Raw genomic sequence first — 20253 nt, 5'->3', positions numbered from 1 at the left:
AGTGTCGTCGGCGTACTGCGTCATCTTAACACGCAGCCCACCGCTTCCAGGGATCAACAAGCCTTCCACCCCTGTGTCTGCCCTAATGGCAGCCCCCAGAGGCTCCATGTACAGAACGAAGAGGAGAGCCGAGAGTGGGCATCCCTGCCTGACCCCAGACGAGAGGTCAAAAACGTCACCTAAGTGACTATTTACACTAACTCGACACCCCGCTCCGACATATAAAGTACGGATCCATCCTATAAACTTCTCCCCAAATCCTAATCTACCTAACACCCTGAATAGAAAAGATCTATTCACGCGATCAAAAGCTTTCGCCTGATCTAGCGCTGCTACCATTAAAGGCAGCCCTCTATCTTCAACCCAAGCGATGGAATCCCTGATCAACTGTAGGTTACATCTTATAGAGCGGCCCTCTACCCCACACGTCTGATCCTCGTGGACGACGTAGGGAAGGGCTGTGCGCAACCGGTCTGCTAAAACCTTTGCAAGAATCTTGTAATCTACGCACAGCATGGTCAATGGCCGCCAGTTGCCAAGGTCAGTTGCTTCCCCCTTCTTATAAAGAAGTGACAGCACACCAACAGCCACTGATCCCCCCGGGACCCCCGTCTCAAGGATGGCCTTCAAGACTTCGAGAACCACTGGTCCAAGTATACCCCAAAACTTGAGGTAAAACTCAGCCGGCAGCCCATCCATCCCAGGCAACTTCCCTTTTCCCATCCTCCTAAGAGCGCTCTCAACCTCTTCTAGTGAGATCTGGGCCTCCATCACGTCTCTAATGTCCTCTGGCAACCGCCGGGACAAGTGTTCTAAAAACACGTTTCCCTGCTCTACATCTATTTCCCTTTCCTTAAATAAACCTTGGAAATGATCAGTTGTCACCCTGACCATTTCCTCTGGTTTACTTACTATACTACCATTTTCTTCCCTAACTCCCTTCATTACCTTCCTACTCTGTCTGGCCCTAACCGACTTAAAGAACATAGCGGAACAAGTCTCATTATGTTCTAGAAAGCCACTATGCGCACGCTCCAGGAAAGCTCGAGCCTTCTGCTCCTGCAGCTCCCTGAGCTGCGCCTTTAGGGCTGCGAATCTCTCCCAGTCAATCGACCCGCCGAGGTTGCCTGCCTCGTACTCAAGTTCAATTAACCTTTGGATACGATCCACCTCCCTCCTTTCCTCCCTTTTTTTCCTTCTACAATATCCTATTATAAAAGCCCTTATCCTCCCCTTGACTAAATCCCACCACTCTAACACCCCCTCGCACATGGACCGGAGGCCGTCAAGCCTCCGAAAGAAACAAAAAAATGCATCAACGAAAGCCTGCTCCTCCAGTATATCCCGATCTAACTTCCAGTACCCCCTACCGAAGAGGCAGACTGGCGACCCCACCTGCAGGAACACCCCGTCGTGATCCGTGAAGAAAACAGGCAACAGCCGCCCAGACAATTGACCCAAAGACCTGGATACAAAAATGTAGTCGAGCCTCCGCGCAACCCCCCTGGAGTTGCGCCATGTAGGACCGACCATTGCCGGAGTAGTGTGCAGGCCACCATCAACCAGACCATGGCAAGCCATTAGCCCAGAGATGGCACCTGCACTGCTATCACCGCCTAACCCTAAATCTATATTAAAGTCTCCTCCTATCACCAAGTGCCTGTTTGTAACACACAGGGGCGCCAGACAGTCCACCATCTCCCTCCTGTCTGCCGCCACCTGTGGCCCATACACCCCAATTAACCTATATCTAGCTTCTCTAAACTTAACATCTATCCCCAAAACTCTACCCTGCATTATTACAAAAGTGTTCTCTATTTTAACCTCTCTATGCCCACACAAAATCCCTACTCCTGTTGAGTGCACCCCTCCTATGCCCCAAAAAGATTCCCCCTTATCCCACTCCCTCTTAAATCTACACACATCCCCACCATCCCTCAGGTGAGCCTCCTGTAAAAAACAGAAATCAAACCCCACACCCTCTAAATAACAAAAAACCGCTCCTTCTCGTACCACTGTCCCCTTCTCCCTCTTCTCTGCTCCTCCACGTTCTTCCACCTTCTTTTTAATCTCTCCTTTTTCCTTCTTTCCATCTTCTCTCCTCTTTCTTTTCGCCTCTTCCTTCTTCCCTTCCTCGTCCTTCTCCGTCCTTTCCCCTGTGCCATCCGTACAATCCGCATGCGTCCTCTCTTTCCTCCCCCCATCCCCCGCCCCCCCCCCCCCCAGCTGCAGACGCGTATGACCTGTGACGAGCCGGGCAATCACGCCACACCCGTGGCAAGCCTTGGGCTCGTCACATTCCTTGGCCTCGTGCTCTTCCGACCCACAAAATCGACACCTCTTGGCACTGCACGAGGCCAGGATATGGCCGTAGGCCATACAACGCCTGCAGAACGGGGGCTGACGCGCATAGTAGAGTGTTCCCCTGTCAGCCCCCAGGGAGAACATCGCCGGAGGATGGAGGTAGCCATCCACACTCTTCGGGGACTCCCTGAGTAATGCCTGGAAACCTCTTCTCCCGTTCCAGAAACCCAGGGAGTCCCTGAGGTACCTCGCTGAGGAGACATTGTCCATGTACCTCCCCAGAAAGACCCTCACCTCTTCATCTTTCACATGCGGATTGTACATGGTTACGGTGACCACCCTGAAGTTGTTCTTCGCCAGGCTGGTCACCGCATAATGGCACAGGGGTCCCGTTTTCTCCGCTTCCTTTGCCATCTTCATTACTTCGTCGTGTTTTTCTTCTTTGTGAAACGTCACATCGAAAGCCTTCTCATTCGGGTTCCCTTGAAGGCAGAGCACTTCCTTCTCCTCTATCCTGAGGCATCCCATCAAAATAGTCCTTCCAAATGTCTCTCTACTCCACGGCTCCATCTCCTTTTCAGTCAAGGCAAATCGTAAGGTATTTGCCATACCAATCCCCGGAACTGATCTTGTTAGCTTGTATTGATTCATTTAAAAAAATAAGCTCTCTTCAGAAAGAAGCTTCAACCTGAAATGAAAACACCTTTAAACCAAAAAGGTGGAGCAACTAAAGGTGTTGACTCTCCACATCTATCAAGACCACTGGAGCACTGGGCCAGACACTCTTAAATAGGACCAGGTCAGGTGAAACACCTTCCCACTAACGAGATGGACAAGCCAGCACAAATGTAACACATACTGACTAACGAGGTGACACCAATCAGTGCGTCCTACGTGCTAACGAAGTGACACCAATCAGTGCACTGAAGACACATTTCCGTTGAATGCATTCAGTTGTACAGACTAGGTATCCCCCTTTCCTACGTGCCAAAGTCCAACCTCAAAACATAAATGGAAAAACGAAAGCCTGTAACACTTTCCCCCTAAAAACAACAAATATATCCTATCTTGTTGTTGGAAAAGTTTGCGCACCACCAACAGAAAATAACTTCCATTTCACATAATCTACTACAATACTTCACCATCTACAATATAAACATGGTATCTACTGGCTGTCAACAATTAAAAACAATAAAAAAACATTTATTTCTAAATAATAATATACAATCGTATCTTTTCTTTTTCTTTCTATTTAATCCTTAAAACTCACTAGCTTCTAGAACTCATGTCTTCCTAAAACTCCACTTGCCTCTAGAACTCTCGTCCCCTTGGAAAGAGCCCAAACAAAACTCATCTCCAATACGGGAAAAACTTAGTCAAAATAAATTGTGATGCACTGGCTAAAAGCAAAACACAAAACGTTTTGACTGCCCAACCTTGAGACAATCAGCACCCAAATACTCCTACAATGTTTGATATCATGAAAAAAACTCCTTCATGCATGTATTTTCTGATGTTTAATCAGATATCTATATATCACAGCTATAAGATTTATCTCCTGTATGTGTTCTCTGGTGTGATATCAGGTGGCTTGACTGAGTAAAACTTTTCCCACATTGAGTACAGCTATGAGGTTTCTCTCCTGTGTGTGTTCTCTGGTGTGCTATCAAGTGGCTTGACTGAGTAAAATGCTTCCCACATTGATCACAGCTATAGGGTTTTTCTCCTGTGTGTGTTCTCTGGTGTTTCTTCAGATGGCTAGATTGAACAAAACTCTTCCCACATTGAGAACAGCAATAGGGTTTCTCTCCTGTGTGTGTTCTCTGGTGTATCTTCAGTTCCCCAGATTGAACAAAACTCTTCCCACATTGAGTACAGCTATAAGTTTCTCTCCTGTGTGTGTTCTCTGGTGTTTCTTCAGATGGCTAGATTGAACAAAACACTTCCCACATTGAGTACAGCTATAAGGTTTCTCTCCTGTGTGTCTTCTCTGGTGTATCTTCAGATGGCTAGATGTAAAAAAAAACTTCCCACATTGAGTACAACTATAGGGGTTCTCTCCTGTGTGTGTTCTCTGGTGAAGAGTCAGATTGCTCGACCTTGCAAAACTCTTCCCACATTCATCACAGCTATATGGTTTCTCTCCTGTGTGTTTTCTCTGGTGTGATATCAGGCTGCTTAGCTGAGTAAAACTCTTCCCACATTGATCACAGATATAAGGTTTCTCTCCTGTGTGTGTTCTCTGGTGAAGAATCAGATTGCTCGACCTTGCAAAACTCTTCCCACATTCCTCACAGCTGTATGGTTTCTCTCCTGTGTGTATTCTCTGGTGTGATATTAGTGTGCATAGCTGAGTAAAACTCTTCCCACATTGATCACAGCTATAAGGTTTCTCTCCTGTGTGTATTCTCTGGTGTGATATTAGGTTGCATAGCTGAGTAAACCTCTTCCCACATTGATCACAGCAATATGGTTTCTCTAAAGTGTGGATTCTCTGATGAATTTTAATGCCTGCTGATGAGGTGAATCTTTTCCCACAGTCAGAGCAGCAATGAGATTTCTTTCCCGTGGGTGTCTGCTGGTGTTTCTTGAGGAGTTCTGATCTAGAGAGACTCTTCTCTGCCTTGTCAGCATCATGAGGTTGTTGAGGCTCCCAAGAGGACCCATGGTAGACAGTTCTCTCTCCTGTGTGAATGACAAAGTCATACAGATGGTTAAAGGCCCACAACAGCAGAAATCCACTGTATAAGGTGATGTACAACATTATGGCTACGCTGTTGGCAACAATTGACGTCTGTAATGAATGTAATGATTATTTGACATTTGTCTTAAAATGAGCAACAATAGTCATATTTTGTCTTGTTTTCAAATTAGTATCAACATCTATGTTTGTAGACTAGAAATTAGTTATTCATGTTGTTGAAACTCTAAGCAGTGTGCCAGACGACTTTTGGTCTCCAATATAGGCCCCTTTCTGTGTTTGCTAAAATTGTATGTAGTATATCTGCCTGGAGCAAAAATGGTGAGCAAAGGTTTTCGTCTTTCACAATGTATTCTGAATGGGGGAAACTCAGGGGAGTAACCTCCATCTCCAGGTTGCTAATGAATGCATTTCACGCTTTGGATTATAATTGTCAGGCTCTTTTGAATGTCCTGCTTAATATAATGTTTGTGTACATCATTGCAAATCAACCGCTTTGTACTTAAAAAACACTTCAACCAGTAAAATGCTCTTTGGCCTTTTCATCAGCCTGACAATGAGAGTTTGTACACTGTTTGACAAATTGGCAGTTTGCATAGATCTACTGTAGGACCCATAATTTCACCTAACAATAACATAGACCTACTGTAGGACCCACCTAACAACAAATATAGGAAAACAGCTCTGTGTTGTACAATAGCCTATCCATCAAGGAACAGTTCTCTACACATTATGAGCTAAGTATCTCTGTGTGCAAACAGACCAACGAGACCCTACAGTAAATCAAGCAGACAATAACATTATAAACATCAATTTGTTAGGGATGTTGGATCCAACATGGAACATGGCATAACTGTCTTGACCATAGTAATGAATGAAGAAGCACTTTGATTGTTGTTATGTCGTGATGTTTGTCATTTGACTGGCATTCAGAAAATTATTTCCTGGATCTTCTGATGATAGTTGAACATGTGACTGTAACTAAACAGCTACAGCTACAGAATTGTGTAATTATTGAAGAACTGCGTTAATGACAGTATCGATTTGAGTGTTGTCAATAAAGCTACTATTTAAAAATATAGATATATTTCACCTTTATTTAACCAGGTAGGCTAGATGAGAACAAGTTCTCAACTGCAACCTGGCCACGATAAAGCAAAGCGGTGCGACAAAAACAACACAGAGTTACAAGTGAGAAACAAAAGTACAGTCAACAACACAATAGAAAAATCTATATACAGTGTGCAAATGGAGTACGAAGGTAAGGCAATAAATAGGTCATAGTAGCGAAGTATTAAACAATTTAACAAATTAACACGAGTGATAGATGTGCAGGTAGAAATACTGGTGTGCAAAAGAGCAAAAAAAATCAATAAAAACATGGGGATGAGGTAGGCAGTTGGATGGGCTATCAGCAATCGGTGAGGTAAGCTGCTCAGATAGCTGATGCTTAAAGTTAGTGAGGGAGATATGTCTCCAACTTCAGCGATTTTTGCAATTCGTTCCAGTCATTGGCAGCAGAGAACTGGAAGGAAATGCGGCCAAAGTAGGTGTTGGCTTTGGAGATGACCAGTGAGATATACCTCCTGGAGCACGTGCTATGGGTGGGTGTTGCTATGGTGACCAGTGAGCTGAGTGAAGGCGGCCTAGCAAAGACTTATAGATGACCTGGAGCCAGTTGGTTTGGCGACGAACACGTGGCGAGGGCCAGCCGACGAAAGCATACAGGTCCTAGTGGTGGGTGGTATATGGGGCTTTGGTAACAAAATGGATGGCACTGTGCTAGATTTAATCCAGTTTGCTGAGTAGAGTGTTGGAGGCTATTTTGAAAATGACATCGCCACAGTCAAGGATCGGTAGGATAAGTTTTACGAGGGTATATTTGGCAGCGTGAGTGAAGGTAGCTTTGATGCGAAATAGGAAGACTTAATTTTGGATTGGAAATGCTTAATATTAGTCTGGAAGGAGAGTTTACAGTCTAGCCAAACACCTAGGTATTTATAGTTGTCCACATATTCTAAGATAGAACCATCCAGAGTACTGGTGCTGGGGGGGCAGCGATCGGTTGAAGAGCATACATTTATTTTTGCTATCGTTTAAGAGCAGTTGGAGGCCATGGATGGAGTGTTGAATGGCACTGAAGCGCGTTTGGACGTTTGTTAACACAGTGTCCAAAGAAGGGCCAGATGTATACAGAATGGTGTCATCTGCGTAGAGGTGGATCAAGGAATCACCAAGAGCAACATCGTTGGTATATACAAAGAAAAGAGTCGGTCTGAGAATTGAACCCTGTGGTACCTCCATAGAGACTGCCAGAGGTCCGGACAAAAGGCCCTCCGATTTGACACACTGAACTCTGCCTGAGAAGTAGTTGGTGAACCAGGCGAGTCAGTCATTTGAAAAACGAAGGCTGTTGAGTCTGCCGATAAGAATACGGTGATTGACAAAGTCGAAAGCCTTGGCTAGGTTGATGAAGATGGCTGCACAGTACTGTCTTTTATCAATAGCTGTTACATCGTTTAGTACCTTGAGCGTGGCTGAGGTGCACCCGTGACCAGCTCGGAAACTGGATTGCACAGCGGAGAAGGTATGGTGGGATTCAAAATGGTCAGTGATCTATTTGTTAACTTGACTTTCGAAGACTTTAGAATGGCAGGGCAGGATAGATATAGGTCTGTAATAGTTTGGGTCTACAGTGCCACCCACTTTAAAGAGGGGGATGACCGTAAAAGCGTTCCAATCTTTAGGAATCTCGGACGATACGAAAGTGAGGTTGAACAGACTAGTAATAGGGGTTGCCACAATGGCGGAGGATAATTTTAGAAAGAGAGGGTCCAGATTGTCTAGCCTAGCTGATTGGTACGGATCCAGGTTTTGCAACTCTTTCAGAACATCAGCTATCTGGATTTGGGTGAAGGAGAAGCTGGGGAGGCTTGGGGAAGTAGCTGCAGGGCGTGGGGAGCTGTTGGCCAGGGTTGGGGTAGCCAGGAGGAAAGCATGGCCAGCCGTAGAGAAAGGCTGGTTGAAATTCTCGATTATCGTGGAGTTATCGGTGGTGACAGTGTTTCCTAGCCTCAGAGCTACAGGGTGCAAATTTCTGTTTGAAAAAGCTAGCCTTTGTTTTCCTAACTGACTGTGTATATCGGTTCCCGACTTCTCTGAAAAGTTGCATATCGCAGAGAGTATTCAATGTTTTTGTGCTGGTCGAGGGCAGTCAGGTCTGGAGTGAACCAAGGGCTATATCTGTTCTTAGTTCTACATTTTTGAAAGGGCATGCTTATTTAAGGTGGTGAGGAAATTACAATTAAAGAACAACTGACAGGATGAGGTCAATATCCTTCCAGGATACCCGGGCCAGGTCGATTAGAAAGGCCTGCTTGCAGAAGTGTTTTAAGGAGCGTTTGACAATGATGAGGGGTAGTCGTTTGACCGCGGACCCCTAACAGATGCAGGCAATGAGGTAGTGATCGCTGAGATCCTGATTGAAAACAGCAGAGGTGTATTTGGAGGGCAAGTTGGTCAGGATAATATCTATGAGGGTGCCCATGTTTACAGATTTAGGGCTTTACCTGGTGGGTTCCTTGATAATTTGTGTGAGATTGAGGGCATCTATCTTGGATTGTAGGACGGCCAGGGTGTTAACCTCACTAGGGTAGGGGGCACTATTTTCACCTCCGTATGAAAAGCAAACTTGGTAGATTTGGATAGAAAACACAGTTTACAAAACTGTTAAAATAATGTCTGTGAGTATAACAGAACTTATATGACAGGCGAAAACCTGATAAAAATTCATCCAGGAAGTGGGATTTTTATATTTGTGTAGTTTTCTATTGAATGCCTATACAGATTTGATTGACTTTAGACTCAAATTGCACTTCCTATGGTATCCACTAGACGTCAGTCTTTAGAAATGATTTCAGGCTTGTATTCTGAAAAATGAGAGTAAGACCACTCTGAATGAGTGGCACATTTAGTGTCCCAGAGATTTTTCATGTGTGACACCGAGAGAGCGCCTTTCTTGTTTACTTTTTATATTGACGACGTTATTGTCCGGTTGAAATATTATCTATTATTTAGGCTAAAAACAACCTGAGGATTGATAATAAACACCGTTTGACATGTTTCTACGAACTTTACTGATACTTTTCGTCTGGCTGTTGTGATTGCTTTTGAGCCTGTGGATTATTGAACAAAACACGTGAACCAAACAGAGGTTTTTGGATATTATCGAACAAAACTAACATTTATTGAGTAAATGGGAGTCTTGTGAGGGCAACGATATGAAGATCATCAAAGGTAAGTGATTCATTTTATTGCTATTTCTGACTTGTGTAACTCCTCTACTTGGCTGGTAACTGTTTGTAATGATTTGTCTGCTGGGCGCTGATCTCAGATAATTGCATGGTATGCTTTCGCCTTAAGCCTTTTTGAAATCTGACACCGTGGTTGGATTAACAAGAAGTTCATCTTTAAACCGATGTATAACACTTGTATGTTTCATGCATTTTTATAATGAGTATTTCTGTTTTTGAATTTGGCACTCTGCAATTTCACTGGATGTTGGCTATGTGGGATGTTAGCGTCCCACACCCCCTAGAGAGGTTAAGCATATCCCAGTTTCGGTCACCTAACAGAACAAACTCTGAAGATAGATGGGGGGCAATAAATTCACATATGGTGTCCAGGGCAAAGCTGGGAGCTGAGGGGGATCTGTAACACACTGCAACAGAGAGAGAGAGGGAGAGACTTATTTCTGGAGAAATTAATTTTAAAAATTAGAAGCTCGAACTGTTTGGGCATGGACCTGGAAAGTATGATAGAACTTTGCAGGCCATCCTCTGCAGTAGATTACAACTCCTCCCCTCTTTGGCAGTTCTATCTTGACGGAAAATGTTGAAGATGGGGATGGAAATTTCAGAATTTTTGGTGGCCTTCCAAAGCCAGGATTCAAACACAGCAAGGACATCAAGGTTGGCGGAGTGTGCTAAAGCAGTGAGTAAAACAAACTTAGGGAGGAGGCATCTGATGTTAACATGCATGAAACCAAGGCTTTTATGGTTACAGAATTCAACAAATGAGAGAGCCTGGGGACACGCAGGGTCTGGGTTAACCTCTACATCACCCGAGGAACAGAGGAGTAGGATGAGGGTACGGCTAAAGGCTATCAGAACTGGTCGTCTAGTGCGTTGTGAACAGAGAATAAAAGGAGCAGATTTCTGGGCGTGGCAGGATAGATTCAAGGCATAATGTACAGAGAGGGGTATGGTAGGGTGCGGGTACAGTAGAGGTAAACCTAGGCATTGAGTGACGATAAGCGGTTGCATCTACTGGAGGCACCAGTTATGCTAGGTGAGGTCACCGCATGTGTGGGAGGTGGGACAAATGAGTTCTCTGAGGCATGTTGAGTGGGACTAGGGGCTATGCAGTAAAACAAAACAATGATACACAACACAACAGCATACAAGGATTATTGATATTAGAGAGACATAAAGCGAGGCATAAAGCAATCACGTGTTGATTGGGAGAGCTAGCTAAGAAAACGGGTAAGACAACAGTTAATCAGCTAAGACAACAACAACAGGTACAATGGCGATGAATGGGCAGAGAGGGTCAGTTAACTACACACAGGGCCTGAGTTCGAGGCTGGGGCCGACAGTTAAACAAAATGGAGAACTGTGATTAATGAACAGTCCAGCAGGCATCAGCTATCTAGCCAAGTGATCATAGGGTCCAGTGAACAGCAATATATGAACCAGGGAAGCCGTTAGGTAGTCATTACTACGCAAGAGGTATTGTAGCTGCAGTAATTTTGTTTGCTAGCCGGTAGATGCACCTGGCTCGAGGCTAACTGGTGGTAGCTTCAGGACAAGGGCGTTAGCCACTATAGCAAATCCATATACAGCAAATTAAACTGTTTCAGGAAAATGTACATATGAAAATCATAACTGGCACACAGATTGGTAGAAATGGTCAGATAAATTGACCCTCCAACTGGAAAAGGTTGCTGACTGCTGGTGTAGTCTATTACTGAAAATTTCAGGAGCAGAACAGCAGAAGTTATGAAGTCCAGCAGCAGAGGGGGGGGGGGGGGTACCCCCTGGTCGGGTCACGTTGACGACCGGCTCCCTCTGGTCGGGTCATGTTGACGACCGGCTCCCTCTGGTCGGATCATAGTGACGACTGGCTCCCTCTGGTCATTTGTGTGTATAATTTATTTAATCAAACAGCGTGCTTAAAGCATCAGACAAGTTCAGTACATATAGATTTTATAAAAACACATGGGGCGATTGGTAGAAAGAAAATTACTCTTGGTTGACCAATATGTATTTTAGTTGGGGACAGCACTGGGACATGATTCTGGGGCTCTCCAGTGGCACAGCAGATACTGCATCTCAGTGCTTGAGGTGTCACTACAGACACCCTGGTCCAAATCCAGGCTGTATCACAAACGTCCGTGGTTGGGAGTCCCATAGGGGGGCGCACAATTGGCCCAGCGTCGTCCGGGGTAGGCAGTCATTGTAAATAAGAATTTGTTCTTAACTGACTTGACTAGTTAAATAAAGGTTACATTTAAATAAATAAAAAATAGTGTTTCATGACAAACTTTTTTTTTTTTTTTATCTGCCAAGGCACCAACTTTGAGAAGGGTTTAAAACAAAGGTTTCAAACCAATTTATGAATGTAATTGAAACTAGATATGTCTTGCCTTTAATGTAAGGGCATGAAAAAACATTGGCTGAATATTATACAATGACTTATCAAACGCTCTAATAATTTGACCCCCACAGGAAATCTACACGGGCAATGATAGAACATACTATATAGCCTAGAAACCTGGTTAGCCTATCATTATGACATCATGGATGAATTCTAGAATATACTATATAGCCGAGAAACCTGGTAAAACTATCATTATGACATCATGGATGGACAGTCCTTGTATTCATAGTGTAGTGAATTCTGGGGGTAGCCCTGAGCTGAACTCAAACTTGGGTCCAGCGACTGTCAAGCCAACACCTTATAACTGTTACGCCAAGATGTCTGAACTTCTTGACGAGGTTGCTAGGTGTTAGGTTACAGTTGCTACAATAGCTCTCTCTATGAATGTGAGAGTGGTTACACTTCTCCTTCTCCCATCCCTCAGCTGTTTACCAAACCAAGCCTCTGGACAGCCATTTTGTTGCTATTTAAAAAACCCACACAACCCAGCAATCTGCAGTTCGAACAATAACACATCTGTCATTCCACCACTGTTCTGGTAATAAAATGATTATGGGGTTGGAGAAATGTAACTACAGACAGACAGACCTATGGATGCAGGACTGACCATCCATGATATCAACATTATAGTATTAACCATGTTGAGGCGATACAGTGTTGATTTACATTGTTTCTAAACATTATAGTAAAAAAAGCTTATTTGGGGTTCTGATGGGGTACAACAGTTGAACTAAGCTCATAAGGCATGTGTTATACGTGTTATATTCTTCAAGAATCAATGGCTATAAATAAATAATTGAAAAGTCACAATATGGATGTAGCAATTGTAGATTTCTGCTTTAACACCTAACATCAGTTCAACTGCAGAGTTTGTGCCTCTGTTTTTAAGACAGTACTTACTAGTGTTAATCAGGGAACGGTTTCTCAAAACCATCTTATGGCTTAATTCATCGTTAGAACCATTGGATGCCTTAAGATGCGTTTGGGAAACCTGGCCCAGATATCCAGTTTCCTCCTCTTCTTCCTCCTCCTTTTTGGATGTAACAGTGATCGCCTCCTCCTCTTTCACTCCACAAACTGCTTCATCCTCTCCTTTTACTGTAACATCCTCCTCCTCTTTCACTCTGAACATGTCTTCCTCTTCTTTCACAGTAACGGCCTCACCCTCTACTTCTTGTTTTACTGTGATATCCTCATCTTCATTAGAAGGAGAGTAGCTTAGTGACAGCATGGTCGGGGATGTTAGCTAGGCTAATGCTAACTTAACCAGACCGCTAGCTGAATAATAACAACACCGTAAATATGAAATTAAATCGGAAAACTAACCAAGACGACAGAAGTGGGTTTAAAACACAGTGGCTAATATACACTAAAGCGATATATTGGTTCGGCTATTTTGTCTTGCAAGCTACTGAGGTGTCTGACTAACTATTGTTGCTGCTGTTGAAAGAAGATTTCCGTCCACTAGATTAGACGTCACACTAGCCGCATAACCATAAATTCCCACACAGCCATCTGCTGATTGGAGTGGGTAACGCAGTTGAGTAAAATGTATATGTTATTTTCAGACAAAAGGTTAAAGGGTAGGAATCAGGGACGTCACTAGAACTAAAATATTCATTAGCCCCCCCTAAATAAATCAATATCAGTCAATATATTTTTTCTGTGAATAATTTTTGGGGGTCAACCGTTCCATCGCATCTAAACGTTCTACCGGTCCGGCACTTGGAGGCTGCTGCACTCGCGACTGTAGGACCGGTAGAACGCTGCTGCACCAGAGACTAGTGACTGTTTGACTTTCATCAGCGAAGATGGCGGACAGAAATACTAGGAGAGAGGTGTACCCCTACACAGAATTGGACAGAAATGTAAAGGATTATAACGTCAGTAAAAAACATGTACAGTTGACAGGAAAATCATAGTTCATTTACGAAAATCGCGATTTAGCAGTTAGCTTTACGTTAAGCTGGCTAGCTTTATGGGTGTTGTGACATTAGTATGAAATTGTAATTCTGGTTGTTTTAGTGACTCCTGAAACAACCAGCAAACCAGGCTGTCGTTTTGTGAAACAGTGGATGTATAGAATCTAGCTGAAGAATTTACTGCAAATTTAATGTACAATTTTGTAAGCGTTCCTTGCAGATAGATGACATCACGTAGCTAGCTATTGTCGTGGAAATCTTTTTTTTTAAATAAAAATATTTTCAAACAGCCTGAATGACATTAATGAAGCCTATTGATTGAGTAGAATATAATATCATGTTGTACCAAGGATATGTACCAAGTCGTATATACATGTAGTTATTACCATGCATGAGATCCCCACAATGTAGCCTGTACATTTAATATATTCACTGATCATGTACTCTATCTTGGCAAATAAAGGTGCAGTTTAGGTATGAATGTATTTGAGATTATTTTTCAGTCATATCCAATACCAGGAGTATTAAATTCCAGTCTTTGAATGATGCTGTGTCTGCATGTATGTATTACAATTATACACTTCAACAGTATTTACCAATCTTGGTCCTGGGACATCAATGGTTACACATTGTGACTAATAGACTATAAACAGGATTTAACTAGTTAATTAATATATACAGAAATATAATGTTAAAAAACACTACACTACACTTCCTATGTAAATACTCTTAACACCGGTTCATCTCAATATCTAATTTCCTTCATCTGCATTGATCTGATAAACACAGGATAGGTGGAGTATTTCATCACATTACACTTCATTTCAACCAGTAGAGAATGAGAAACGTTTATGGAAAAGCTCATTATCCAAGTGTTATCAATACAAGTTCAATCTGTACTTCAATGCACATCTGTTGTGAATTATAAAAACAGAGGAAGAAAGAGGAGGAGGTGTAAAAGACAGAAAGGGAAAGAGGTAAACACATAGGAGCAGGGAAGGCAGCTAAATATTCTCTCAGTTCATCACAATTACATAATAGTGTCTCTAGTCGGCCCAAAGGTTATCTTAAAAGCGGTGAGGTGAGGTGGCGATGATGGGACTGGGGGTTGGCATCCTCTCACAACAAAACATATCTGCAGACGAGAGAGAGAGCATGTTTAAGCCTTGTGTTTTTATTTTTTATTCTAACATTGTTAGTCATCAATCAGGAGGTGAAATGCAAAACTGACCTGGGATCATTAACTATGGGACTACTGCATCTATCTGTATTTCAATGTAAAGCATCTCTTTAATAATACTTCCTGTTGACCTGACCAATTGACCTCTCACCTCTGATCATGCTGTGTCCTCTATGTAGCCAGTTCAGATGGAGGAGTGGTTCACCGACACAGCTGATATAACCTAGAGGATTTAGGGAGAAGGGGAGAGAGGGATGAAGTGAAGGAGAGAGAATGTTATTGAGAAAATAAGGTAGTTAAAGCGACAATGTTCAACAGGAATCTGAGTGTGTGGCCTCACCTGGTGTCCACACCACATTAAGTGGCTGCAGAGCACTTCATGCTGAAAAACATGAACCGACCCACAAGGACAAACTATTTAGCTAGTTAGTTATAGAAGTAATGAAGTGTCTTACTATTCTTCACGGTAGCCTTCACACACCTGAATTCCTCCAGGAGGCAGTCCCAGATGACCCTGGTCACCCAACCTTGCAGTGCCCTACACGGTAACTATAGGCAATAGTTTTGAAGGAATCTCCAGTTACAAGGTATCTGTAGGAATATGGAAGACAATGTAATTATTAGACTGTTACATCACCAGGTCATTGTGGATTACTAAAGTATAATATCCCTGATAACAAATCATGACAACATTGGATTGATAGATGCATGGACACACATATGTACATGTGTAGCATGTGACAATAACAGGATCATATCAAGGATAGCATCACAAATGAATACATAAATACTACTTGAAGCTTGATGATGAGTTGATCATTTGAATCAGCTGTGCAGTGCTGAGGCAAAAACAACAATGTGCCTCTGAGTCCCCAGGACTGAGAACCACTGCTCTTCATTGGGACCTCTTCATATGTAGACTGGCTTTCATAGCGCTCTTTATCTGAGGACAGAAAACCTCACAAGAAACAGACTTCATTCTAGTCAAATTACACCACACTGAATATGTTGGTCCTATTATCTCCGTCTTCACTTCTAGAGCCAGGAACTACACAAAAGTACCTGCCCTATCCAGAATAGCCTCCTCTCTCATTGACAGTTGGGGCTGCTATCCTTTCACCCTCCTCCATGGCTGTTAGCTAGCTACCTACAAATGCATTTGGAGTTTGTTTTTTACAGTGATAAATACATCAAGATAGCTAGCTAATATGAAGTTAGGTAGCTGCTGATATTTAATTCACTTAGCTAGCTATCTATACAGTATTTGAAGTTGTCTAGATAGCTCATTTAGCAGCTCATTTGAGTTAGCCTGCACTGTAGCTAGTTAGCTAATAATATAATCGTTTTTTTTTTCATTTTCAAAATCTATTTACTTACTTACTTGAATAGGTTCTCCCAGAAATGTGGACAACTGGAAACAGGGCAGCAAAGTTCATCACCAGAGGGTGTTACAGGATATTACTATTGAACTATGTACCCATTTAATAACCAGACCTTCATACAAACTTGCTCTGCTGAATTATTGACGGAGTCACAACGGGGCCTAAGCGGCATCTCGTCCATCTGCTGACTGGACGCAGTTGAGGAAAATGTAGATTTTAGTTTAGGAAGCATGAGTTTTTACTCACCAGTGTAACAACAGTGTCGTTAAAGACTTAGTAACTTAGTTTTTATTATGAACACAACAAATACAACAACAAAAAAATAGAAATATACAAACAAGAGTACATTAACCTAACAAACAGGGGTATTACATATCAATATTCATTTTCAATTTGTTAAATACTTATTGCTTTTTTGTTTTTACATTTACTGATCACTTCAAAATAATATTTAAATTATATCTTAAATCGTGTGAAGAGGGGTTTGTCCACTTCATTTTATGGACAAAGAATCTTCCATGAAAGATAAATAAATGAACAATGAAAGTTAAATCAGGGTCCATATCATTTGGATCAAAATAAAACATAATATCAGATTAGCATTAATAGTTGTTTATTTTAAAATAAAATCTTCTGACATGAGAGGAGTCCCCCAAAAAATGGTCAAGAGTCTCTGGGTCACAATCACAAAATACACATTTGTTATTAATAGCTATTTTAAATCTGTGTATAATAAAGGTCTTTACAGGGAAGATTCTATGAATGAGTTTGTATGATGCTTCTTTCACCTTATTAGATAGACAATATTTACCAGACAACAACGAGACTTTGTTCCAGTTCACTTGTCCAAGGGCTGCATTCCAGTTCACTTGTTCTAGGAATATATTTCAGTCCACTTGTCCTAGTGCTACATTTCAGTCCACTTGTCCTAGGGCTGCAATCCAGGACACTTGTCCTAGGGCTGCATTCCAATTCACTTGTCCTAGGGCTGCATTGCAATTCACTTGTCCTAGGGCTGCATTCCAGTTCACTTGTCCAAGGGCTGCATTCCAGTTCACTTGCCCTAGGGCTGCATTCCAGTTCACGTGTCCAATGGCTGCATTCCAGTTCAGTTGTCCTAGGGCTGCATTCCAGTTTACTATGTTCCAGGGCTGCGTTCCAGTAGACTTGTCCTAGGGCTGCATTCCAGTAGACTTGTCATAGGGCTGCATTCCAGTAGACTTGTCCTAGGTCTGCATTCCAGTATACTTGTCCTAGGGCTGCATTCCAGGTTACTTGTCCTACGGCTGCATTCCAGTACACTTGTCCTAGGGCAGCATTCCAGTTCACTTGTCCTAGGGCTGCATACCACTACACTATTCCTAGGGCTGCAATCCAGGTCACTTGTCCTAGGGCTGTATTCCAGTTTACTTGTCCTAGGGCTGCTTTCCAGGTCACTTGTCCTAGGGCTGAATTCCAGTATACTTGTCCTAGGGCTGCATTCCAGTATACTTGTCCTAGGGCTGCATTCCAGGTTACTTGTCCTACGGCTGCATTCCAGTACACTTGTCCTAGGGCAGCATTCCAGTTCACTTGTCCTAGGGCTGCATACCACTACACTATTCCTAGGGCTGCAATCCAGGTCACTTGTCCTAGGGCTGTATTCCAGTTTACTTGTTCTAGGGCTGCTTTCCAGGTCACTTGTCCTAGGGCTGAATTCCAGTATACTTGTCCTAGGGCTGCATTCCAGTACACTTGACCTATGACTGCATTCCACTACACTTGTCCTAGGGCTGCATTCAAAGTCACTTGTCCTAGGGCTGCATTCCAGTTCACTTGTCCTAGGGCTGCATTCCAGTTCACTTGTTCTAGGGCTGCATACAAGTTCACTTGTTCTAGGGCTGCATTCCTGTTCACGTGTTCTAGGGCTGCATTCCAGTTCACTAGTTCTAGGGCTGCATTCCAGTATACTTGTCCTAGGGCTGCATTCCAGTTCTCTTGTCCTAGGGCTTTATTCCAGTTCACTTGCCCTAGGGCTGCGTTCCAGTTCACTTGTCCTAGGGCTGCATTCCAGGTCACTTGTCCTTGGGCTGCAATCCATTTCACTTGTCCTAGGGCTGCATTCCAGTTCAATTGTTCTAGGGCTGCATTCCAGTTCACGTGTCCTAGGGCTGCATTCCAGTTCACTAGTTCTAGGGCTGCATTGCAGTATACTTGTCCTAGGGCTGCATTCCAATTCACTTGTCCTAGGGCTGCATTCCAGTTCACTTGTCCAAGGGCTGCATTCCAGTTCACTTGTCCTAGGGCTGCATTCCAGTTCACTTGTCCAAGGGCTGCATTCCAGTTCACTTGTCCTAGGGCTGCATTCCAGTTTACTATGTTCCAGGGCTGCGTTCCAGTAGACTTGTCCTAGGGCTGCATTCCAGTAGACTTGTCATAGGGCTGCATTCCAGTAGACTTGTCCTAGGTCTGCATTCCAGTTCACTAGTTCTAGGGCTGCATTGCAGTATACTTGTCCTAGGGCTGCATTCCAATTCACTTGTCCTAGGGCTGCATTCCAGTTCACTTGTCCAAGGGCTGCATTCCAGTTCACTTGTCCTAGGGCTGCATTCCAGTTCACTTGTCCAAGGGCTGCATTCCAGTTCACTTGTCCTAGGGCTGCATTCCAGTTTACTATGTTCCAGGGCTGCGTTCCAGTAGACTTGTCCTAGGGCTGCATTCCAGTAGACTTGTCATAGGGCTGCATTCCAGTAGACTTGTCCTAGGTCTGCATTCCAGTATACTTGTCCTAGGGCTGCATTCCATGTTACTTGTCCTACGTCTGCATTCCAGTACACTTGTCCTAGGGCAGCATTCCAGTTCACTAGTTCTAGGGCTGCATTCCAGTATACTTGTCCTAGGGCTGCATTCCAATTCACTTGTCCTACGGCTGCATTCCAATTCACTTGTCCTAGGGCTGCATTCCAGTTCACTTGTCCAAGGGCTGCATTCCAGTTCACTTGTCCTAGGGCTGCATTCCAGTTCACTTGTCCAAGGGCTGCATTCCAGTTCACTTGTCCTAGGGCTGCATTCCAGTTTACTATGTTCCAGGGCTGCGTTCCAGTAGACTTGTCCTAGGGCTGCATTCCAGTAGACTTGTCATAGGGCTGCATTCCAGTAGACTTGTCCTAGGTCTGCATTCCAGTATACTTGTCCTAGGGCTGCATTCCAGGTTACTTGTCCTACGGCTGCATTCCAGTACACTTGTCCTAGGGCAGCATTCCAGTTCACTTGTCCTAGGGCTGCATACCACTACACTATTCCTAGGGCTGCAATCCAGGTCACTTGTCCTAGGGCTGTATTCCAGTTTACTTGTCCTAGGGCTGCTTTCCAGGTCACTTGTCCTAGGGCTGAATTCCAGTATACTTGTCCTAGGGCTGCATTCCAGTATACTTGTCCTAGGGCTGCATTCCAGGTTACTTGTCCTACGGCTGCATTCCAGTACACTTGTCCTAGGGCAGCATTCCAGTTCACTTGTCCTAGGGCTGCATACCACTACACTATTCCTAGGGCTGCAATCCAGGTCACTTGTCCTAGGGCTGTATTCCAGTTTACTTGTTCTAGGGCTGCTTTCCAGGTCACTTGTCCTAGGGCTGAATTCCAGTATACTTGTCCTAGGGCTGCATTCCAGTACACTTGACCTATGACTGCATTCCACTACACTTGTCCTAGGGCTGCATTCAAAGTCACTTGTCCTAGGGCTGCATTCCAGTTCACTTGTCCTAGGGCTGCATTCCAGTTCACTTGTTCTAGGGCTGCATACAAGTTCACTTGTTCTAGGGCTGCATTCCTGTTCACGTGTTCTAGGGCTGCATTCCAGTTCACTAGTTCTAGGGCTGCATTCCAGTATACTTGTCCTAGGGCTGCATTCCAGTTCTCTTGTCCTAGGGCTTTATTCCAGTTCACTTGCCCTAGGGCTGCGTTCCAGTTCACTTGTCCTAGGGCTGCATTCCAGGTCACTTGTCCTTGGGCTGCAATCCATTTCACTTGTCCTAGGGCTGCATTCCAGTTCAATTGTTCTAGGGC

At 43.7% G+C, this 20253-nt stretch overlaps 1 protein-coding gene and 1 long non-coding RNA gene across 2 annotated transcripts; both read right to left on the bottom strand.

Annotated features, from left to right (window-relative positions):
• Positions 1-2076: 2076 nt before the first annotated feature.
• LOC110513252 (uncharacterized) lies at positions 2077-13228 on the bottom strand. The gene is made up of 2 exons (XM_021593186.3): positions 12626-13228; positions 2077-4989 (listed from the first exon to the last, which is right to left on the bottom strand). The coding sequence occupies exons 1-2, from the start codon at positions 12954-12956 to the stop codon at positions 4139-4141; spliced, it is 1182 nt and encodes a 393-aa protein (XP_021448861.3). The 5' UTR covers positions 12957-13228; the 3' UTR covers positions 2077-4138.
• Positions 13229-14111: 883 nt separating this feature from the next.
• Positions 14112-15970, bottom strand: LOC118938258 (uncharacterized). Its single transcript, XR_005035513.2, has 2 exons — positions 14979-15970; positions 14112-14782 (listed from the first exon to the last, which is right to left on the bottom strand). It is a non-coding gene; the product is annotated as an uncharacterized LOC118938258 (long non-coding RNA).
• Positions 15971-20253: the final 4283 nt, after the last annotated feature.

The sequence above is a fragment of the Oncorhynchus mykiss genome, chromosome 13 (assembly GCF_057628025.1).
Source record: "Oncorhynchus mykiss isolate SJ-2025 chromosome 13, ASM5762802v1, whole genome shotgun sequence".
NCBI classification, from domain to species: domain Eukaryota; kingdom Metazoa; phylum Chordata; class Actinopteri; order Salmoniformes; family Salmonidae; genus Oncorhynchus; species Oncorhynchus mykiss.
This window is presented reverse-complemented; position numbering and strand designations above follow the sequence as displayed.

What these genes read in the sequence shown, in the direction of transcription:
- LOC110513252 (XM_021593186.3), bottom strand. Translation starts at nt 12,956, where the DNA reads ATGCTGTCACTAAGCTACTCTCCTTCTAATGAAGATGAGGATATCACA. An exon ending in CCGTTCCCTGATTAACACTA is followed by an intron (nt 4,990 to 12,625) that starts GTAAGTACTGTC and finishes TCATTCACACAG; the next exon opens with GAGAGAGAACTGTCTACCAT.